General features: G+C 35.3%; 1 protein-coding gene across 1 annotated transcript in view; it reads right to left on the bottom strand.

Moving 5' to 3' along the window:
• Positions 1-25,386, bottom strand: part of LOC123675346 (dynein heavy chain, cytoplasmic) — a 263,591-nt gene that overhangs the window by 24,117 nt on the left and 214,088 nt on the right. Inside the window, exons 32-35 of the mRNA XM_045610709.1 lie at positions 16,700-17,155; positions 16,421-16,634; positions 5,104-5,298; positions 4,264-4,908 (exon numbers count right to left, since the gene is read on the bottom strand). Of these exons, the coding sequence (XP_045466665.1) occupies positions 4,264-4,908; positions 5,104-5,298; positions 16,421-16,634; positions 16,700-17,155 (1,510 nt within the window). The remainder of the gene's footprint in view (positions 1-4,263; positions 4,909-5,103; positions 5,299-16,420; positions 16,635-16,699; positions 17,156-25,386) is intronic.

The following is a 25,386-nucleotide window of genomic DNA, read 5'->3' as shown; positions in this document are numbered from 1 at the left end:
GAAGTTTTATGATTTTATTATGTTTAAGTAGGTACGTTCTTCTAGAAACACCTAGAACGTAGAACCTCAATGAGAATGAACAATGAATTGATTCATAGAAACAGTCTAGACATCCGAATTTCCATATTCCCAATCGCCTCGGTTATATTTTTTAAAACTACCAAAATCTACTAAAATCTACCAAAGGATTTCTTCCTACTAAAAACTCCATGAAAATGCGAAAAATCCACTAAAAAAGTGGATTTCTACTAAATCTGGTCACACTGTATACGGGTCTATCGCTATCCTTTTCATTTCCAAGAACAAATAGCATGCGCACTCTCTTTCTTTCACTGGACGGACTTCAAACAGCTGCTATGCTGTGTCCTCACTCGCAGCAATATTTAACTTTTTAAAATTCGACAACCGGGATTCTGGACTGATTTTTCGCAGGCAACCCTATACCACCGTGTTCATAATAAAATAATCTTTAATCATATTGATTTTGATTGAATAGACCGTTGCAAAATGCTAGTATAGATTGACCTGTTTATACCTGGCAACCGAGAGTTGTGACCGGAAAAAAATAGGCAACCTAACGTTTGCACATTCTATGGGCTTCATACTTTCGATTGGTATAGAATTTATCTAATAAGCAAACCGGTGAAATGTTCGAAAAAAAAATTTTTTTTAATTATTAATTAAACCTACTCTGGACTAAAATTTGTTAGGCAACCCATATGTGATATATTCATTGACATGTTAAATTAAATATAAAATACGTTTTATCAAATAAGCATCTCGGTGAAGGTCGTTCTATATCGGGATCTCAGACTATTCTGAGTCTTTCGGAGTACACACTAAGTTTTTGTTTCAGTGTGTCTGAAATTTGTTGAGCATTTTCATTGTTTGGATCATACGTTGTATGTTGCCGGTGACGATCCATTATTATATCCACCATTCTTTGTAATCTTCTAGACGGCGAACCTTTTGCAAATTGGGTGAGCCTCCCAATATCTTGGCGGATGCTATGAACTTTGTCTTTTAGCCTTTTTTGCCAATGTGGTTTATTTTGTTGTTTTTCTCTGGTTGGTTGCTGACTTTTAGGTTTTGACTTCACACCTAGCACTGTTGCTATTGAAAATGCTGCACAGTATATGATGAGGTGTAATGATTCGAGATCATGGTAGTCAGAAAGATACTTGGGTATAATCTCCTTGTTGGTCATGACCAGGAGATGAGATAGTTTCTTGGATGTCCTCAATCTTGGCAGAATCGGTCGTCTCAATGGATCTGTGCCCTCAAAATCTATAACGCATCTATTCATTGTGGCAAATAATCGCTCCAGTAGTTCTCTTTGGTCTTCTTCTGGATTTTCGACGGGTGCAGCATATATATTCCGTCGTTGAGCATCACTTATTGCTATCACATCTGCGTTGTTTTGTTCCTCAGAGTTCATTTGTGCATTGATGTTGTGTTGGTTTTCAGCACAATCGTAGTTTTCTTCAATTGTCGTTTCGTTGTTAATGAGGTTCCTATTCTGTAGCCTCAGTTGGACTTCATTTTTTATGGTGTTAAGTCTCTCATCGGGTACAAGTTTATTTCTCAATATGACCCGGTATTGGTCGGCTACTCTTTGCTCAGAAACTTGAAGTTCGGGATAGTTTCTGTGGAATTCTGCAAATAATTTTTGACGGTAGCCTATTTTATCCTCTTCCATATTAGTCACTTCATAATATATGCGCATAATCGTTTCATTTATCGAACTTGTCCATTTCATGCGTCTTCTTGGTAGACCTGCTTGGGTGAGTGCTGGTTGGGGATCCTGCGCAGCACCTTCAGCGGTCGGAGAAACTCGTGTTATCTTCTCCTAGAATGTTGAGATTGTGAAGGCGTAGCATTTTGTTCGACAGACGCCCATCTCCTTAGCACTCTGTCACCGACGTCCCGCATACTGTCATGTCCAGCGCCGGCTCCAGACACGCCCTGACGAACCTCAGGCAGCGGCTCTATATTCCTATTCCTTAAATTCACCATAATTCATGGGATCCTCCGTGTCGTGGGGGAGACGGCCTTTGATCGCTTTTTACGATCCGCAGAGCTACGGTGGGAGAATTCTTGAGCTGCTTTCCACACGGCTTCGTCCGTTACCCTGGACAGGGACCCTTCAATAGGTTTCAGCTTCCCGGGTCAGAAGCTCCTGGAATCTGCGGTGGGCAGGAGTCGATTCAACTCTCCTGATAGGTGAATCGCTAGAGATTCACCTACCGCTACCCTTTATTATCATTATTATTATTAAGTATTATTAAAGGTTTATTTTACGAAGTACATAATTGTATCTCAGCGAAGAAATATTTCATCCATGTTCGAAGAATACATTATAAAATTCCGTTCACTCTCTCCTAATTGTTCTAATAATTTCCCTGATTGTTTATGCATATTTTCGAAGTCTACAAAATTTCCAACTTTCTCAATAATTGGTTCATCAACAGTATTCTCAGGATTATCTCCTTTCAATTCTTTCAAGCTGAACACATTATGTAGAATACATCCTGATATCACAAGGATACAAATTAGATCTAGTCAGACCGTCTTCAATAATTTCAATCGACGAAATTGTTTTTTCTTTTCCCAAAACTCCGCACCGTTGTGGATTTACCAAACGCACTTTATGTCCGTAGAGAAATAATGTTTATGGTTATGTTATAAGTCATGGTAGGTTTATGGTGGATTTATGCACCAGTCCTAAGAACTAAGACTAAACCTAAGAACTTAGAATTGAACGCTAACAAATCAATGGGGGCGTTTATGCACGTTTCCTAAGAACTAACACTAGCAGAAGTAGCAGGCCAACTGTTTACTAAGAACTAAGGGCTCAGGTAAAATATAGAAGTGCGCGTGCGCCGCATAGAATTTCAATATTAACGAGTCCCAGTTTCTATCATTTTATGTTCTTTATTCGTGTTTATCGTTGAAAAGTATTAAGTGTATTTGAAAAAATTAAATTAAATTTTTCCACAATAAATATCAATGTCAAACATCAAAGTATAGAACAAATAGAAAGTAGTTCGATCACGTGCGCATGCCTTAACTAAGAACCAACAAGAGAATGCATAAAAGCCACTGAATTCTTAGGTTTAGTTGTTAGTCCTTAGTTCTTAGGTACGGTGCATAAATCCACCATTATGCACCATTCCTAATAACTAAGGACTAATGGTGGGTTTATGCACCAGTCCTAAGAACTAAGACTAAACCTAAGAACTAAGAATTGAAAGCTAACAAATCAATGAGGGCGTTTATGCACGTTTCCTAAGAACTAACACTATGAGCAGGGTCAACACTATGCCGCGGTAGGCCGGGCGGGCTGACCCGAGCGTGCTAAACCGGTCGGGCACGTTTGGGCCAGCACGATGTCCACACTGAAACGAAGCCGACCTGGTTATTTCTACCTCATTTCATTATTATTTTAGTTAGTTTCAACCGATGTTTCAACACCAAAGCTGGTGACTTCGTTGAAGAGTACTACCTACGTAAACATAGTGAGTCAAAAATAAAATAATCCGTCTAGTTTGACTTTTTGCGGGTTGGAATCGGCACGACCCGGGTCGGCATTTTCTAACCCGACAAAGCCGCCCGGGGTGTCTACATCAAAGCGACTTAGCCCGTCCGGCCAACCGCGGCATAGTGTGGACCCAGCTTTAGGTATGATATAAAAATTGGGCATTCCCATTTGAAAAAACAGGGTGGTATTGTGCTTCACCACTTTGGGACCAGCCTGTAGAGTCAAAAATAATTTAAGCTTGGGTGCTTAGTACTGTCGATTCCGTCAACATTTCAATCATTCTCCTAACCCAAAAATTTATAAGAGTAAATTTACAATTAACGATCGGAAACTATTGTCCAACACTATATATGATTCACAGCGATGGCCTATAAGACATTTAGGAAAAGTAATCATAATTTTGTGCTGAAAATTTGCATATTAGGTTAGGGTTTCTCCCTAAAATATTTGCATATCTCTTCAACTTCCGGTCACCAGAAATATACTACTACTGTTTTATTTCAAATAGCACACCCAGTATATTATTGCATCATTTGATAGCTTATTTGATAATAACAACTCAAAGTTGTTTTCTTAACAGTGATGTTAAAATGAAAACTGATCTTGGAGTTTCCCGGAGTGATTCCGTTCATTGGAAATACATATATTATTTCTGTAATGTGATTCGTTACAATTGAACTTAGTAACATATTCAAAAATAAAAAATTAAACAATATAATCACCTGGCAAATCAAAATCACATCATTCAAATCATGTATGACATCTTCCAATAACTTTGAAGCAGAGTTGACTTCTCGCTCAAAAAATCTGTACAAGGGATCTTTGATATTTTCTACAGTTCTTCTTAGAGTTTGCAAAGTTCTGGGCATAATTTTAAGCCAAGTGTTACCAGAATTATGCAGAGTCTTCATCCAAGATGGTCTGCCATCAATCTGTGCCACATCGGTGCTGACTTTATCATCGACAGAATAGGCTAATTCCTCATCATCTTCAAGTTGCTGCATCTTTAACAGTTTACTAATCAAATTTGTGCCTCTAGTAGTCAATAAAACTTTTTCTGCATTATTAGGTAGACCTAACCAAGCTGGTGTTTGACGATCAGACAAACTTTCAATCCATTTCAAGAAATGATCCCTTCTAGTGCCATCAGGCATGGTAATGTGTCGATTTCCACCAGGTCCATTATCTATGTTGGCTACAAGAGCAAAGTCTGATTCGAAACTTTTCGGAGTGAAGAGTTTTTTCAGGAATGATTGAAGTAATCTCTGATCAAAATCATTATCAATTTTTCCTCCATAAATAGATTGTGATAGTAGTGTCACCAAAGCATCCCAGGGAACTTTTTCAGGTGGTAAATTGGTGCGACTCTAAAACAAAGTTTCAGTTATATAAACTGAATGAAACTAAATTTTGTAGCAAAAAACAAATTAAATCTGCATTTTAAAGGGATATGATTTATGTTAAATTTTCTGACTGTTATGTGACACATTTCTACTGTGAGTGGAGAATCAACATGAGCAATTCAGTAGGTGGAATTTTAAAAGAGAACAAACTAATATTACCATTGCTGTAGCTTCTATCCAAGTGTCCAAAGTATCACAGGCAACTCTTAAATCCGATTCATTGAATTCATAGTGCTTAGCCCATCCTAGTGGGCAATACCTCAAACGTTCTTGAACGATTGCATGAAACCAAGCTAATAAGAAGTAGAGCCTAGCTCTTTCATTAGGAGGCTTCATCATTCTACTAGCAGGAACCTGCAAAAATCAACAAAATATATCAACAACCGAAGACAAAATAAGAAAATTGATGTAGAAACAAAATTGAACAATAAACTATATCACAGAAAAGAGAGTGAAACCAAAGAATATTTTAAGCTACAATTTCTATCAAGAAGAATAATGGCCGTTGATGCGGACGTTTTAAGAGAAACTTAAAACTTATGTATGGCGTTACATAAGCTCCAGATTTCAGTGGTTTAAAGAATCCTTGATTTTAAGAAAAACTTGACGGTTGCCCCCCGCTTTCTCTTGAAAATTGGCGTATTTTAAAGCGACTCAACATTTATTACTTCTTTCTGGTTCTTTTCTTTTTTGTCTTTTTTTTTTTGAATTATTACGTCGTCAACCGTTGGTGAAGTGAAAGGATGGAGAAGATTTTGCTTGAATCAAGAGGAAGCCCTTCAATATAAATATGTCAGATTATTCTGTAAACAAATACACAAACCAGTCACTGCAACTATATGGGGAGACAGAGTTTTTGCTGAGGTTTTTATCTGTTATCTTGTATCATACGTTGAAATGTATGATGCCTCGTTTACATTTCCTCTGCTCATACTGAGATTCCATCTACACATGCTTTGTTGTTTGGTTATGAACGTCAAATTTGAAGTTCATAATCATAACAATATCATCTGATTGTGTTTTATAAGTGCAAAGTAGCTTTTAATTTCAACTTAATTAATTAATTTGACGAAAATGGTAAAAAGCTAAAGGATTGTTGTCTTTTCCTTGAAAAAGGCCTTTGGTGGCCGAAACATATGTCGGAATAAATATAATTTAAGGAAAAGTAAATAACTGTTTACTGGTCAAGAACCATGTGCTAAAAAGCCCAAGAAAATTCTTCACAACAATTTTATATATATATATATATATATATATATATATATATATATATATATATATATATATATATATATATATATATATATATATATATATATATATATATATATATATAGAATATATATAGAAGAAAAAAAGAGTACACTTTCTACCTGAATGATACATGAGTCTCAATACCCTTAAACAAATATTTATATATATATACTAGCGGACCCGACAGACGTTGTCCTGTACACACGTCTTTAATTTCATACTTTTTTTAATGAGCTGAAACAATCTGGACCGCTTTGATGAAAATTATTATTGAAAAGTTATTACTTTGTTAAATAAATAACAGCATCGTAAATGAAAACTTTAACTCATTTTAATGAAAGGTGAAAAAGCTTGCACTCAAAACATTTTATAACATATATATTTATTTTTTTTTAATTTACAAAAACTTAATTTATCGTAATGCCATTGGATGTACAATATTTTTAGTTAGTCCATGAGGAGTATAAACAAACAAACTCGATGGTTTTCCAACTCTGGAACACGCAACGTACAATTGGCCGTGAGAAAAACACGGATTTTCTATGTCTAAGCCACAAAATGTCATCGTTTGACATTCCAAAATCAACAACTCCTTATAAATAAGAAATTAATTGCAAAAACATTTTCCAGTAGACCAAACTGTAAATCTAAACCATTCTCGAATCTTCACGAACACACACAAAAAATTTCATCAAAATTGGTCCAGTCGTTTAGGAGGAGTTCAGTCACATACATACGCACACAAGAAATATATATATTAAGATATATATATATATATATATATATATATATATATATATATATATATATATATATATATATATATAAACATATATAGGGTGTCTTGTAAAGACCACGTCAAACCGAGGTAGAAGGTAGATCAAAGGATAACCCACCTGCTATGACAAAATTCCCATTATAAAAGTCTCACCGTTTTCGAGATATTTTTTTTTTTTGAAAATAATGAATTTTTGCCCTTTTCAATAGTTTTGCCCTTACGGTTGGTACAATTTTACATATTTCTGGTTAATTTTTTCAGTAAAATGTTGCTGAAGAATGATTTTAACCATTACATTAAAAACATCCTCCGACAATTTTGAAGGGGGGCTATGAGAAATATTTTTATTGGAAATTTTGGTAGTGGATTATTTTGTTCATGAAGTTTAGCCCATCGTAGTGGAAAAAAAATGTACCGAGCTACTGCTGCACATTACACCAATAAATTGTCCATTTTATAGTGATTTCAGAGAGGTATCACACAAGTCATTTGTTATTCAAAGAAAAAAGATATGGCTGTTTTTATCCAAATTGGTACGTTTCTGACAAAATCAAGTTTTTCAATTCTGTTAAGAAATCTTCGATGTTGCATTACTTCGTGAACAATGGCAATTGTTTACGTGCGAAAATATTACTCGCATAATTATTCACCTCAACGAAATTAAATTTTGCCGGCAAATTTTGGAAAACATCATGCAGATCCAGATTTTTTTAATAAGATCATTTGGAGCGACGAGTATTCCTGTACCAAGGATGGGTACATGAATCGCCACAATTTTGTTGAAAATAACAAAAATGTATCGTCCTTTTTCTAAAGAAGAACTATGAAGTTCTTTGTTCAACCCATCTGTGTTCATATATATTTTTCTATGACACCGACACCCCAGCTTTAACCAACGGTCATTCTTTTTCAGTTATGTAGTTACAACAGTTGAGTGTGTATTAAAGCAATTAGTCTAGTGCTACACGTGTTTTGTTCCACCTTTCTACCGAAAAATAATAGGTTATGAGCCCACGTGCGTGATTCAGCAAACATTTTAATTTTTCGTGAAACATGTGATCAATAGTTAACACAGTTGTGTAGCAAGACGTGATTTTTTTTAAAACTAAAATGGCCGTGAATTACTTTGCCTCTGTGCCGAGATTAATTGGTCGCGAGAATTACCAAGAATGGGCGGGCATTCGCCATAGAAAATGTGCTAGTGCTCGAAGGACTGAACAAGTGCATAGATGGCAGCGAATCTGACACAGTGTTGTTGTCAAAAGCGAAGGCTAAATTAATACTGACGCTGAAACCTTCTCTATATACACACATTAGGGAAGCGAAAACTCCCCGAGAGGTCTGGACGAAACTGAGAAACCTTTTCGATGATTGTGGATTTAGCAGGAAGATAGGACTGTTGAGAACCCTGATTTCTGCCAGGTTAGAGAACCACGATTCAATGGAAAGTTATATTCATCAAATTGTTGAAACATCCCAGAAATTGAGGAGAACAGGCTTCAAAATAGACGAAGAATGGGTAGGATCTTTGCTACTTGCGGGACTACCTGAAAAATACGCTCCGATGATAATGGCGGTCGAGCATTCTGGTCTACAGATTACTACTGATTCCATAAAAACCAAGTTGCTAGACATGCAACCAGAAGGCAGCAGCAGCGGTGCTTTCGCAGTAAATTTTAAGAACCAACAGAAGTCAAACTATCGGAAACGAGATAGCAGCACTTCTACAGCGTCAAACAACAAATTTGACAAATCGAAAGCTGAACCGGGTGAGCGCAATGAAAACAAAAATAGAAATAACATAGTCTGCTATAGATGTAAGAAAAGTGGACATTTTATGTCCAAATGCCCTGTAGCCAAAGAAAGGAATGGATTCAGTGCTGCATTTACCACAGCGGAATTCAACACTCAAGATTGGTATATTGACAGTGGTGCTAGCGTACATTTATCTGCTAACAACAGTTGGATGATGAACGAGCGAAATACAGATTTAACAGAAATAATCGTTGCAAACAGATCAAGAATTGCTGTGAAGTCATCAGGTGAAATCACCACTAAAGTTGAGGACTCTCAACATGACATACTGTTGATGAACGTACATTATGTTCCGGATTTGACGACCAATCTTCTTTCTGTATCTGAGTTGATTAAAAATGGAAATCGAGTATGTTTTGAAGATGAGGGTTGCAAAATATTTAATAGTTCTAATATTTTAGTTGCAACTGCTAGCCTCAAGAATAACATATATAAGTTGAACCTTAGTCAATCAAATTCAAGTTTCCTCGCAGGAATTGAAATATGGCATCGACTATAATCGATGGGTTAAGAATAACACAGCGGAACTGTTTTAACTATGTAATATAATCAATGAAACTAATATTGAACACAAGTATAACTGATAATGAATAACAATATATGTACTTACACCAAGAGGTCTGCTTTTAATAATAATGCTCTACATCGAGCTCACAAAAAAGGTTAAAAATATGATCATAGAAATATGACATTACACGGTAGAATTGTTCTTCTTTTTACACCCTACCTCAATTCTACAATTCATGAAACACGATCATTATATGAATACATTCACAATACAATATACAAAAAACATTTACAAAACATTATTCAACACACATGTCTTTTCTGAATTTGGTGAATTTAACAACATTCAAGGCTTTTGTTAGGACATCGGCTGTCTGATGTTCCGTTGGAACATATTTCAATAAAAACTTGCCTTTACTCACTAAATCTTTAACAAAATGAAACTTCACATCTATGTGTTTTGTTCTCTTAGTTTCAAGAGTATTACTAATATGTATACAGGATTGATTATCCTCCATAATTGTAATAGGAAAAATTATTTTGTTTGTAATTTCCTCTAAGAGCTGTCCTAAAAATAAGCACTCACACATACACATAGAAAGTGCGATATACTCGGCTTCGGTGGTGGAAATTGCCACCATTGGTTGTTTCTTTGAACACCAATACAAAATATTCTGGTTCATTTTTATTAAAAAACCTGACACACTTTTCCTGTCATTAATATCTGAAGCAAAATCTGAATCGGCATAAGCTACAATTTTGCTTTCAGCCTCATCATTCTTCCTATATACTAAACCTAACTCTTGAGTACCATTCAGATACGGTAGTACATTTTTCAAATATTTATAATGGATCGAATTAAAACAACTTTGAAATCGGCCAAAATAAGCCACTGAAAAACAAATATCCGGCCTTGTACCCAACATCAGATACATTAAACTGCCTACCAATTCTCTATATTTTATATCCATACTCGAATCACTGACATTATTTTCCTTTTTTAAATACAAATTCGGCTGGATTGGTATCGGAGCAATTTTTGAATTATCCATCTGAAAATTCTTTAATATCTTTTGAAGAAGTGTCTTTTGACTTAGCTTAATTCTATTTCTTCCCGTTTCTATTTCTATACCGAGAAAAACGAATTTATTATTATTCTCAGAAATCTTTAAATCAAAACATTTCATCAGATTTTCCTTCAGATAATTCAAGTCACTTTCATTACGAGAAACAACTAACATGTCATCAACTCAAATTAAAATATATGAATATTCATTGAAATATAAACATGGATCAGTTTCTGATCTTTTGAATTTCAAGTCAGATAATTTTTCATTTAAAAATTCATTAAAACATTTTGGACTTTGCTTCAATCCATACAGTGCCTTCATCAATTTACACACTTTATTATCTGGCACTTTCAAACCACAAGGAGGTTTCATGTATACAGCATCATGTAGAGGACTAGATAAAAATGCTGATTTCACATCAAGTTGCAAAAACTTCATATTGTATTCAATTGCCAATGATAAAATTGTTCTCAAAGTAAACATACGAGCTACTGGTGAATAAAAATTCTCATCTCCTAATGCAGGTTGTTGGAAACCTCTAGCCACTAAACGAGCCTTTTTAACATCACAGTTATTGATATTTTTGACAGTGAATACCCACCTTGAATCAATTACTTTTATGTTGGGTGGTTTTTCCACCAATTCCCACGTTTTGTTAACCACCATTGATTTCAATTCGGCATCTATTGCAGATTTCCATTCTTCACTTACGATTGCTTCCTCATATGATTGGGGTACCTCAGATGGGATGTTTCCTGCGGATAGTGCCATCATCATCTCAAAGTCATTGAAATGAGCAGGAAGTTCCCGATTTCGTCTGCTTCTTCTCACTTCCGGTTGACAGTTCTGTTGACCCTCGGATAATTGCTGGATCTTTGGCCTCGTAGCTTCGAATGTTGACTCAAGTTCTTCCTCACTTAATTGTTCTGTTTCATCATCGTCCACTTCATTACTCAGATTGGAACCTGTAACACACTTAACAAAATTCACTGATTCATCAAAAGTCACTGAACGAGACATCACAACTTTGCACTTTTCTTCGTCCCATAGTCTATATCCATTATTGCAATAACCAACTAATTTCAACTTCTTCGAATGTGGCGACAGCTTTCCTTCTCTATCTTCAGGAGGTATCAGGGCATGGGCGGTACATCCAAATATATGAATCTTCTTCAGATCGTCTTTATACCCATACCATCGTTCAGATGGTGTCATGTTATCTGGGAGTACTGAAGTTGGTATTCGATTAATAAGGTACGTAGCAGTTAAAACAGCTTCACCCCACATCTGCTTATGGAAACTTGAATCGAAAATCATACATCTTGCCTTATCCATCACTGTACGATTGAAGCGTTCGGCAACCCCGTTTTGGTGAGGGTTACGGGGAACTGTATACACAAGTTCAATACCTTTCTCCGAGCAAAACTTTCGTATACTAGCAGAAACATATTCTCCACCATTATCGCATCGAAGTTTTGATATTCTTGTGTTGAACATACTCTCAGTCAAAGCAACATATTTCTTCAAACACGACTCTACCTCATTTTTCCTCTTCATCAAATATATAATAGAAAAATGACTAAAATGGTCTATAAAAGATACAAAATATTCATATCCGTCATGTGTCGGAGGACTTATCTTTCCACAGACATCGGACGAAACACACTCCAATAATCTTTTTGGCTTTCTCTCCTCGGGTACACATTTCATAGATTTTTTATTTGATTGCTTTCCCTTCAGGCATACCTCGCACACACTATTAACGGGGAATTTGAATGAATGTCCCATTCTTCTATGCCATAGGTCATCTGAATTTTTTGTTAAGTTAGCTTCATAGGTTTGTCGAATTTGTAGTTTCAAAATGAATAGGTTTCCAGCACGTTTACCTTGTAGAATTATCTCTCCATTTTTCCACACGTTTACTACCTTCTCCTGGAACTCAACTTTCATTCCTGCCTCTACCATTTTTCGAACTGAAAGTAGGTTATAAAATAGTTTGTCACACACCAATACATCACATAATGTAATCGGCACATTATTTTCGGTAATAAGGGACAAGTCACCTGCAGTTGTTGCCTTTACAGTTTCTCCTTCCTTTGCAACGCTTATCGAATGAGAAACCTTCTTTACATTTTTGCAGAAGTCTCCAAAATCAGCTTTTATTAAGTGATTTGATGCACCTGAATCTATTACCATAATAATTTCGTTTTCTGTTTCTACATTTCCAGCGAAAACATAATCATAACCTTGTTCTGTGACATCTGGTTGACATTCAACAGCCTTATTATCTGACATAAAGGCTATGTCCCGATTATAATCAGAACTTGAACTTGAGGCCATATATGCGTTTGATCTATTATTATTACGCTGACGACACTCAGAACGTTTATGTCCCACAGCTTTGCATAACCAGCACTTAACAGCATTCTCTCTCTGTTGGTTATTTGAATTCCTATTGTTTTCATACCTTTGCTTCGGTTTGGCTCCGTTATTGAACGCATTCTTGTTTCTGTTCTGAAACTTTCTGTTCGTGTAAAATGCATTACCACTGACTTCACTTTTCACAGTTGATTTCATCATCCTTTCTTCTTCGGAAAGCAGCTTTCCTTTGACAAAATCTTCAGAGACAATTTCTGGATTTGATGTTAAGAGGATATCAATGGATGTAATCACCGACTGATACTCATCTGGCATTGAGGCAAGGAGTTGGGATACATACTCTTCATTGTCGACAGATCCTCCCACATTCCTCAGTTCAGAAACAACTTTATCAAATTCGATAATATAACTATTCAAAGAACTGTTTCCATCGAATGTCATATTTCTCAAACGTTTCTGTAAAACTATTCGTGAAGTTAAACTTTTCCTTACATAGGTGGCCTGTAATGTTTCCATCATATCCTTGGCTGTTGTTTTGCATTTGATTAATTCCAGTACAGAGTCATCTATACACTGTACAATAATGTCACGTGCCTTGGCATCATCCTTATCGAATGCATTAATTTTGCTTTCATCAATTGGACGTTCTTTCTTCAACATTATTAAAACTCCATTCCTCTCAAGTACTCTTTCTACACGGTATCTCCAATTCTCGAAATTGCTACCATCAAATGGACGAATGTTGGATATTGTTGAACACGCCATTTCAATTCTTCAATTTACACCAGATTACTTTCACACGTTCAAGACAATTAAAATTTCACTATTCAGACTACACTACACAACTCTGGGCCCATAACCTATAATCGATGGGTTAAGAATAACACAGCGGAACTGTTTTAACTATGTAATATAATCAATGAAACTAATATTGAACACAAGTATAACTGATAATGAATAACAATATATGTACTTACACCAAGAGGTCTGCTTTTAATAATAATGCTCTACATCGAGCTCACAAAAAAGGTTAAAAATATGATCATAGAAATATGACATTACACGGTAGAATTGTTCTTCTTTTTACATCGACGATTAGGACATATTATCTGCGGATACTTGAATAAGATGAATGATTTAGTAGAAGGTATGGAATTTAGAGGAAGATCTAATAACAACCTACTGAACTGTGAAATATGTTGTCAGGGTAAGCAAACCAGATTACCGTTCCCGAGTAAAGGAAACAGCAGGTTATATTCTAGAAATTATTCATAGTGACATATGTGGCACTATGGAAACGACTTCTCTGGGTGGAGCCAAGTACTTCTTGACGTTTACAGATGACTACAGTAGGATGAGCTCCATATATTTTCTAAGAACGAAGGATGAGCTTTATGAAAAATTTGAGACCTTCAAGAATCTTGTAGAGAACCAACAAGAACGAAAGATTAAAATTCTCAGAACTGACAATGGTTCTGAATACTGCAGCAAGGAATTCGAAAGATTATTAAGGAAAAATGGAATCGTCCATCAAAAAACAAATACATATACTCCAGAACAGAACGGTATGGCTGAAAGGATAAATCGTACACTTGTGGAAAAAGCCAAATGTCTCATGTTTGTTGGTGGAGTAGAAAAGTTTTTATGGGCAGAAGCCTGCAATGCAGCCAATTACATCCGAAACCGTTCAATAGCAGCTGGTATTGATAAAATACCTTTCGAAATTTGGAGCAATAAAAAACCCAACATTGAACATTTCAGATTGTATGGAAGTGTCACCATGGTCCATGTTCCTAAAATAAATAGAAGCAAATGGGATCAAAGGCTGCTAAACACATCCTTGTTGGATATGATGAACTTACTGAAGGTTATAGATGCTACAACCCTGTGACGAAGAAAGTTATCATTAGTCGAGATGTTTCCATTATTGAAAACGTAAGCAAGTCCTCGAATATATCCAACATTACTTTGGAAGATCAAGAAAAGCTTGCAGTTTCAGTGGGGGAAGAACAGCTAACTTCGGAATCGGAGAGCAGTGAGAATTCCATTAAGGAAGAATCACTCAACGAGGGAACTGTCCCAAGTGAAGATAGTGATTATCTTCCTGAACGAGAACCAGAAATAGGAACTGTACCCAGGAGATCACAAAGAACTGCCAAGAAGAAAAACTTCAATGATTATGTCACATATCTCAGCACCAACAATGTGGATGACTCAGTCTCTGACATGGTTCATACACCTGAGACCGTAGCCAAAGCACTCTCTGGACCAGATGGAAAGGAAGCCATGCTGAAGGAAATCAGATCCTTTGAGGAGAACGAGACATGGAAACTCGTTGATCCACCAGAAGGAGGTACCATAGTTGAGTGTAAGTGGGTGCTAAAAACTAAATGTGACAGTGAAAATGTTAACAGTTACCGAGCAAGATTAGTGGCGAAGGGTTATACACAAAAAAGGGGAATTGATTATGATGAGACATTTGCCCCTGTAGTGCGTCATTCAACACTTAGAATCTTAGTTGCTCTAGCTGTGAATTTAGATTTAAAAATAATCCATCTAGATATAAAAACTGCATTTTTGAATGGTATACTGAAAGAAAGCGTCTACATGAGACAACCGGTAGGTTTTATTGTGAAAGGCTTTGAAGACAAAGTCTATAAATTAAAAAAGGCTATATATGGCTTAAAACAGTCTAGCCGAACCTGGAATCGAAGGGTTAATGAAATTCTTTTAAGTTTTGGTTATCAAAAATCTAAGTTTGAACCATGCCTTTACATCAGGAAGAAAAATAATTTATATACCTTTGTTGCTCTTTATGTTGCCGATTTCTTCATTTTTTCTAATGATGAAAAACAAGTTGAACTTCTAGAAGAACATTTAAGTTTGAAATTCAAAATTAAAAATTTAGGTGATGCTAAGCATTGCCTAGGAATCAGAATTTTAAGAGATTATGATTTGAATTATATAACACTAGATCAAGAAGGTTATATTGAAGAACTCTTAAAGAAATTCAATATGGTTAATTGTAAAACCGTTTCGACTCCTCTGGACAATAGCCTCAATTTGAATGTTAACAAAGATGTATCAACTTGTGATAAAAACGTACCATATCAAGAACTTATCGGTAGCCTTATGTATCTGGCAGTTTTAACACGTCCCGATATAGCCCATGCAGTAAGTTGTCTCAGCCAATTCAATAATAGATACACTAAATTACACTGGCAGTGTGCAAAGAGATTGCACCAACATTGAAACCAACATTTCGAACGGCTATATTTACGAAACCCCTTGTTGGATTTTGTCTATTAACGATCCGAACCTACCCTGGAAATTTCAAATAACTACATGTTTTACGGTCGGCCGGACAGAGACGAATTTGAGGACGGGTCATCATCAGTGAGTAGAATCTTAGCCTTAGGGAACATTCCCGGCCAAAAGTTTGAAAAACATATATATTGTGATGAAATGAGTAATCAGTTTGGAGAGAAACTCTCAAAAACATTAGTGCTTATTATTCATAGGTTATTGCATTCATTTTCGAACCAAAACAATAAATTGTTTTTTATCATTCATTATGAAAACCTTAACAATTAGTTTTAAATACTAATGCATTTTCATATTCCGAGCCCCAATTTTAGGTGGCAAAAAATTCTTAAGATATTGTGATACTCACAAAGCTGAAAGTCCTCAATAAATTGGCTCTAATACCAGGTGGTGGCTCGCAAACTAATATTCTACCAGCTCTAAGTAGGTTTACTGGTAATTTTGGATTGATTTCCATGGTGAGGAATAATCTGAAGTTACTGTGTGGTTGTTGGGAGTGTAGTTTTTTCTCTAGTTGTACTAGCCATTGTGCGGCCAAGTGAACATTCTTCAACATAACCCACCTAGAGGAAATTAATCAAATTTGAAATGTTTCCACAAATTATCGTGATTTACTTGTAAATCCTACCTTCCAGTTTTACATGCCATATTTATGGCTCTATCTGCTTGGTTGAAACCTTCAGCTGAACCTATAGCAATACTAGAAATTTGTTTGTTCAACTCTGCTGCCAGATCATCCACACGACCAGAAGCATCAAAACCAGGTACTGAACACAAGAGCACTGGTACACTAGCTCTTACTTCTTTATCGATGCAAGTATTGAGATCCAGTTCTGTTTCAGCATTTGGCATGAATTCTTCTCCAAGTACAGCACTCACAAATAGTTGTCCTGCAGCAATAACTCTATCAGGTCTAAAGGTCTGGATAGCCAAAAGCTGATACATAGCTAAACTAACAGCACTTAATTGTCTTTGCTCTATCCACAAAACAGGAACACACTGTTCTGGAGTGCTTTGTTGTAACCAGGCGCTGAATTCAGGCATTTTTTGTATCATTTCTGATAAATTTTTGAATGCTGGCAATCTGAAACCAAGATGTCAAATAAAACCCATTTTACTATAAATTATACTAAAAGTAATCAGTAGGTATGTATGCAAACGCAAGCGATGTACAGGGTGGGCAAATAAGCGAGGTAAGCGGCTATATCTCAGGATCCACTCATCGTAGAGACTTGCGGTAAAAAATTTTACCACTAAAATGTACAAGAAAACACACTGGAAATTGTTTTGAAGTTCATACCTCTACCGCTGTTATCCTTGGAAAATTCTGTATCTTTTTGAATTGTCACTTTCGATTTTACGACATCAAATAATGGTAGGTGAAAGCGAGAAATCTGACTGATTGAAGTGCCTGTAACTCTCAACATTTTTGAGCAAATTAGATCTCGTCTGAAAGTTAATATCTTGTTGATTGAGGACAAAATATACTCATGATAAATTTGTTTTTGCTGCTGAGTCAGAAGTTCATTGTTTTGTTCATTTGACTCCAAAATTTCAAATGAAATGATAGGATTCTTTTAACGGAAACAGAAATTCCATTAAATTTGCATGAAAAAACCTGCAAGTCGCAAAGCGATAGTTTTAGGCGTTCTGGAGTTATGGCCGAAAGAAGATATTCTTCAACTGATGCACGGTAAAATACCAAATTGTGTCTTTAAGTTCTGACAGAAACAGAAATCTCATCAAATTTGTATGAAAAACCCAAAAGGTCGCAAAGCGATAGCTTCAGGCGTTCTGGAGTTATTGACGAAAAAAGATATTCTTCAACTGATGCACTGAAAAACTAAATTGTGTCTTCTTTCGGCCATAACTCCAGAACGCCTGAAGCTATCGCTTTGTGAACTTCTGGTTTTTTCATACAAATTTGATGGAATTTCTGTTCTTGTCAGAACCTAAAGACACAATTTGGTTTTTGGCAGTGCATCAGTTGAAGAATATCTTCTTTCGGCCTTAACTCCAGAACACCTGAAACTATCGCTTTGCGACCTTCAGGTTTTTTCATACGAATTTGATGGCATTTCTGTTTCTGTTGAGAAAATCCTATCATTACATTTGAAATTTCGGAGTAAAATGAACAAAACAATGAACTTCTGACTTAGCGCCCCCTATCGAAAGCAGCAAAAACAAATTTATCATGAGTATATTTTGTCCTCAATCAACAAGATATTATCTTTCACGAGATCTAATTTGCTCAAAAATGTTGAGAGTTACAGGCACTTCAATCAGTCAGATTCCTCCCTTTCACCTACCATTATTTGATGTCGTAAAATCGAAAGTGACAATTCAAAAAGATACAGAATTTTCCAAAGATAACAGCGATGATATTTTTTCTTCAACTTCATATGAAACATTTTCGAGTAAAATTCATTTTTCTACACGACGCGACGATAGCTATTACGCCCCCTAGCGGTAGAGGTATGAACTTCAAAATGATTTCCAGTGTGTTTTCTTGTACACTTTAGTGGTAAAAATTTTTACCGCAAGTCTCTACTATGAGATATAGCCGCTTACCTCGCTTATTTGCCCATCCTGTACATAGCTCGTTGTTCCGAAACGACCTGCGTATGAAACTTTCTTTTCATAGGAAACAGAATGGAAATAGAAAACTCAAGAAATTGGAAACTTGTCAATCCTTTCACCCATCGTCCAGTTTGAAAACACTTTTAGGCTCCTTTCACACGGTGAGCCGTACGGCTCAAGTTCATGAGCGGGAGCCATATCAACGGATCGAAATGCAAAGAGTACCACGGTGCTCTCACAAAATGAATCCCATTTTTTTAAATTTAAATTAACATGTCTGGACAACTAGGCCATTGGCACATGGTACAATGAATAGTATATCCAAAGAATATTTCGATAATACAAGGGTTGTCCAAATTTCCAGAAATTCCTTTGGTGCCAGTGAATTAATTGTCTGACAATACTTTAAAATAAACTCCCGGTATTTAGTGGATCACAGTATCCACTTCAAAGAGACATCTATGGTCAAGCGTTTTTATGGACTAGTTCAAGGAACTTTGTATACAGAGTGGCCACTGTTTTAATGGAATTGTATTGGTAACTTTTAAACCAAAAAAGTTAGAAGGTCGGTCAAATGGAGAAAAAGTTGCATTCATAGGAGCATTGGCAAGCAGTTCAAACAAATCGGGATTATCAGGGCCGGTTATTGAGATATCAAAGGAAAAGTAAATTCTGTCATTTTGATTTTTCTTTTTTTCCCACTTTATTTCGAATATTATCAAAAAATGTTTCAAGAATTTTTTATTCGACAGTAGATTATTTTCAATTTGACGTAATCAGATTTCGTATCCAACGTTTCGTACTCCCTGGGCCACCCTCAACCTCATTATTTTCAATACGGACCTGCATATTTTATGACACTTTTCGAAATAACTTTTAACACTGAATTCAACGATATACCATACGATGTCATTCAAAGTTGATTTTCAATCCAAATTTCTTTGGGTCGGATCTTTATTACATTTGGGTACTTTTAGTTTAATTAACAACATGCAAATCATTTCGATAAGAAAATCAACTAACTCATCTTGAATTGAATGGAACATATTAGAATCAAAGCAATAAACAAGTAAAAATTATTTACATATTTTAGTTTATACTAATTAAACGCAACTATCATTTAATCAAATAAAAATCAAATGATTATTCGGAAGTAACTACCTGAATGAAAATTAATGATATCTCAAAAATAAAATTTATTATACTACGAACCCGAGATTCTTCGCGAGAAGATTGAGAATGTATTGGAAGGTATTCAAGGAGATGAAATAAGCAAATGTATAAGAAGTATGGGTTCCAGAACCTTAAAGTGCATTTTACAAAATGATGGGCATTTCGAACAATTACTTAATTAATTTTCATTTACTTCCGAATAATCATTTGATTTTTCTTTGATTAAATGATAGTTCCGTTTAATTAGTATGAACTAAAATATGTAAATAATTTTTACTTGTTTCTTGCTTTGATTCTAATATGTTCCATTCAATTCGAGATGAGTTAGTTGATTTTCTTATCGGAATGTATTGCATGTTGTTAATTAAACTGAAAGTACCTAAGGCCCGGTGCACACATCCGACTTTTGCAGTTACGACACCGTTGCTGTGTCGTACTTGCGGCCTGTGGTACAATCAAATGGGAGCATGCACACTACCCGCCGTGCAGTTGCGACGTCGTAACTGCCAGCATACGATCGTTTTTTCGTAGCATGTCCCTCTAGGCCGCAACTGGGCCGCAGTCGTACATGCGATCTCTCAGTACTCTTTTCTATATTGGCCTGTGCACACATACGACTTTTGTCGTGAGTTCGCACAATGGCAGAGAGGGAATTGGAGATCGATTTCTTCATTGAAGAAACTAAAATGAGATGATGTCATCAGAAAAATTTATTGGGTAGTAGTATGTTGTTCTCATCAATTCTTCGAACAACAGGATTTTCAACAATTCATCTCTATTTCTCATGATCGGTGAGTCCGCTGGTAGCCTATATATTTTCTTCCGAACGATTTTATCATTGTCTATAGTTATTGCGAAAGTAATGAAGTGTCTTATTCAAACTCTTATTGATAAAAATTTAAATTTAATTTTTGAAAAGGCTAGAGATTTCAAGATCATATGAGTGACAGTTTCGTAGAAATCATGAAAAACTGAAAAAGTTTTAAATTTTTATGATCCAACAAATACAATGCGTACTAGTTTCCCATTCAGCATCATGAATGTAAATACTTTCTGGACTTATTTGATTATAATCAAATAAGTCCAGAAAGTATTACATTCACGATGCTGAATGGGAAACTAGTGCACATTGAATTGATCCGGCTCCGCAACCACGCCGGTGTAGTATGTAGTGTGCATTGAATAGGTACGACACCGCAACGGGTGTCGTAACTGCAAAAGTCGGATGTGTGCACCGGGCCTAAATGTAATACAGATCCGACCCAAAGAAATTTGGATAAGGGTCAAAATCACCTGAAAATCAACTTTGAATGACATCGTATGATATATCGTTGAATTCAGCGTTAAAAGTTATTTCGAAAAGTGTCATAAAATATGCAGGTCCGTATTGAAAATGATGAGGTTGAGGGTGGCCCAGGTAGTACGAAACGTTGGATACGAAATCTGATTGAGTCAAATTGAGGATAATTCACTGTCGAATAAAAAATTCTTGAAACATTTTTTGATAATATTTGAAATAAAGTGGGAAAAAAAGAAAAATCAAAATGACAGAATTTACTTTTCCCATGATATCTCAATAACCGGCACTGATAATCTCGATTTGTTTGAACTGCTTGACGATGCTCCTATGAATGCAACTTTTTCTCCATTTGACCGACCTTCTAACTCTTATGGTTTAAAAGTTACCAATACAATCCCATTGAAAAAGTGGCCACCCTGTATACTATACTATTCCATTACAGGTTATAATTTTTATAAAATATTTACAAGTATTCACAGAAAAGAAAACATTGTATTAAAATTACATCAATCAAATATACAATTGACATTCCCTAAGAAATTTTAGTGTTGCTGCAATTTGTGTTGCTGAGCTGAGATAGTCGCTCAAATTTTTCAAATCATGAATTTTCCCTAAACTGGTTTAACAAAAGTTAAGTTCCGGTTTTCTCCTCAGAAATTTTTTTGAGAATAAAAATAGGCGGAGGAGATTAGTTTGAAATCTTAAATGGCAACTCCTATTTTTTATGGCAAAATCCAATTCGTCATTATTCCTTCTTATTGTTTCCGACTAAACTGCATTCTCATTCGGTACTTTTAATTTCTACATATGGGCTTTTTAGTGATCAAGCCTCCCTGAATTTTATCGCCCGAGGCGACCACCTACCCTGCCTAATGCCTATTGCCAGGGTCCGTATGCTTGACAAGTGATCTTTTTGATGTACAGGGTGGGCAAATTTCGATGTTTTAGCACTACAACTTTTAAACCAGGTGAGATAGACAAAATCTGATACCCCATTCTCGGTCTCTTTTTCTGAGAAACTAACAAGGGTAGTATTCATTTTTGACCACCTTCTTTTGTTTTCGAGTTATAAGCGAACATTGGAAAAATGGCGATATCGAAAAACATTTATATCTCCGCTATTACTGATGATAGAGCTCTGAAATTAAATTATTATACAGGCACTTTTTTACGTAGAATCCAGTGGCGTGCTCATATTTTCGAAAGGGTTTCTAATTACGAAGCTATGACCCAAAGTTATGCTTTTTCAAATGGGAACACTAGATTTTTGTGCCATTTTCTGAAAGCTTGATTTTTCCTGATTACAAAAATATATAACATCGTATGATTCGTATCAAAATAAATAACAGAAAATGGTCAAAAACCTTTTTTTACTTAAGAGTCTCAATATTTCTATGGTTTCAACTGTTGATGAGCCTTCCTATAACAAGAGCAGTGTCCTTCCGTCAATTTGAGTATTTCTATGCTTTTCACTTATTTCTACAAAATTCGAATCTATATTTATTTTATACAAATAGTTTCGAAAAGATAAACGAACTTGGAAAAAGTTTCCTAGGTAGCTTGAACACAGTTTCAAATATTCATCTATTGAAATATCGAGAAGAGGTGTCGACTGTGCATTGTGCAATTGTTGTCATTATTAGGTTAAATATTATTTCTTGTTTATCCCTTCGTAATTAAAATGTTGAGTTCAATCAGATATGCATTGTTTCATATTATGCTGTTTAAAATGGATTGGTACTTGTGCGTATTGATTCTGGAGACCTATGTAAATAATCTCCTGATACATGCATCTCAATACAACTCTTTCGATTGAAAAATTCGATCTTGTGGTTTCTCCGTTATATCCAAATCAATTTTTAGATAAAAAATTTATAAAACATATCTAGATTCGAATTTTGTAGAAATAAGTGAAAAGCATAGAAATAATCAGATTGACGGAAGGACACTGCTCTTGTTATAGAAAGCTCAATTTTTTTATGTTCATCAACAGTTGAAACCATAGAAATATTGAGACTCTTAGGTGAAACGAGGTTTTTGGCCATTTTCTATTATAATATTGATTGATATATTTTTGAAATCAGGAAAAATTAAGCTTTCAGAAAATGGCACAAAAATCTAGTGTTCCCATTTAAAAAAACATAACTTTGGGCCATAGCTTCGTAATTAAAAACCCTTTTGAAAATACGAGCACGCCACTGGATTCTACGTAAAAAAGTGCCTGTATAATGTTTTAATTTCAGAGCTCTATCATCAGTTTTAGCGGAGATATAACTGTTTTTCGATTTCGCCATTTTTCCAATTTTCGCTTATAACTCGAAAACAAAAGAAGGTGGCCAAAAACGAAAACTACCCTTTTTAGTTTCTCAGAAAAAGAGATCGAGAAGTGGGTATCAGATTTTGTCTTTCTCCTCTGGTTCAAAAGTTGTAGTGCTAAAACATCGAAATTTGCCCACCCTGTACACGTTTCAGGAACGAGTGGTACACATGCGAGCGGTTTTCCAGAATGGTATTCTTGACAACCGTTCGTTCCATTAAACGTACACGTTCAAAAACTTGTACTCCCAAGAGCCGGCATCATTGTAAAATTTCATAGATCAGATGAAATGTTATCAATTAATGTTCCGTCAATTAAAACTTAAAAAAAATTTGGACGAGAAATTGTTCACAAATATATTTAAACATGTCCCAGCGAATTAAAAGAAGAATTCAAATCACTGATTGTCAAAAATATTGTCTGATTGAGTTTTTAAAAAATAACGGGGATCTTCAAAAAGGTAAATTCTCTAATCAATTCACTTACAAAGATGCATAAAGAAAATGGGCAGAAATTGGTAACATACTTATGTTATTATCCAAAATAGAAGTGAATATAATAGATATTTCTCTAATTCTGTGGTTATTCCGTTCATTCGTCCACATCTTGTAGAACAAAATCGTGCGAGAATATATCAGAAACGCACAGTTTTCATGGTTATATTTCATTATTATATGTTGGTACTCCGAACTTTCCGCCACGGTTTTATCTGTCAATTCATCGATTGGCCTTAAATAAATCAGTTCTGCCAACCAACATTTTTCAATGCAAAAATTACTAAATGATATCTATGGAAATAATTCATTAATTTCAATAAAAATGCAACGAATTAGAGAAAATAATGTATAATACTCGTACAGAAGGCTCATTCTACCACTCGTTCATTCGAAAACTCGCCACTTCGTGGCTCGTTTTCGAATTTTGAACTCGTAGAAGAATATCAATGCCTTCTGCACTTGTATTATAAATAACTATTTTGAAAAAGTATCTTTTGAGAGACATAAAGGGACTTAATTTTTCTTTTCTTCATTAAATGTTCATATTATCAGCAGAAATGTTTATGTTGTGCATTTGGTTGAATTACTTGTTATTTATTGAAATGTTTCTTACATAAATTTTCATAAAAATGTGTTCATGTTAATATTCTCACTGCCTTGGAATGAAATAACGATATTGTTCATCTTTAAAAAATTTTTCTAGGAAAACTGGACGTGTGCCAAAAAAAGAAATAAAAACGCTCCAGTAATGTACACTTATGGTAGACTCTTAAGCAGGTAGCGAATTTTTGAAAACGGAATGTACAGGGTGTTTTTTCAATCTGCAAATTTAATCTGAACTTATCATAATTCCCACCTGTATTTTTGAGAAAGTGTTGGAATTATTGAAAGTAGACAATCATATTGTTCTACACTGAAAATTTCATCAATATTGATCGAGCCATACCAAAGTTATGAATAAAAGAAAAATCGGTCGAATCGGACAAATTACCAATAAAGGCCCCCAACCATAAACCAAACATTGATTCGAAACTGCCTTGACTAGTGTAAACTTCTCCTAAAATCTGACGGTTTCCTCCGGAATCACCCAGTATATTGATAAATTGTTTAACAAACTACTCGGCTTGATGATTGCGAATAAAATAATGCATCTCAATCTTCGACCTGTTGCCAATTCCGGATTTATCCTTTGCATATTCACTTCTACTCGATCTCTACTATCGATGAGGAAGTCATATATTCCCAAATCAACTTGTGATGTACCATCATTTCGGTTATTGCAAATATTATGGAGCACTACACAAGTATTGACAATGTTACTTGCTGTCTTCGAAGTACGATGACGAATATAACAGTTGATTAGGTGGGTTGTGCAAAATATTGTTGGGGTGCCTTATTCTTGAGATAATTCTAAGGGATGTTGTTTCTGCCACTTGAAGATTTTTTAA

The sequence above is a fragment of the Harmonia axyridis genome, chromosome 1 (genome assembly GCF_914767665.1).
Source record: "Harmonia axyridis chromosome 1, icHarAxyr1.1, whole genome shotgun sequence".
NCBI classification, from domain to species: Eukaryota; Metazoa; Arthropoda; class Insecta; order Coleoptera; family Coccinellidae; genus Harmonia; species Harmonia axyridis.
This window is presented reverse-complemented; position numbering and strand designations above follow the sequence as displayed.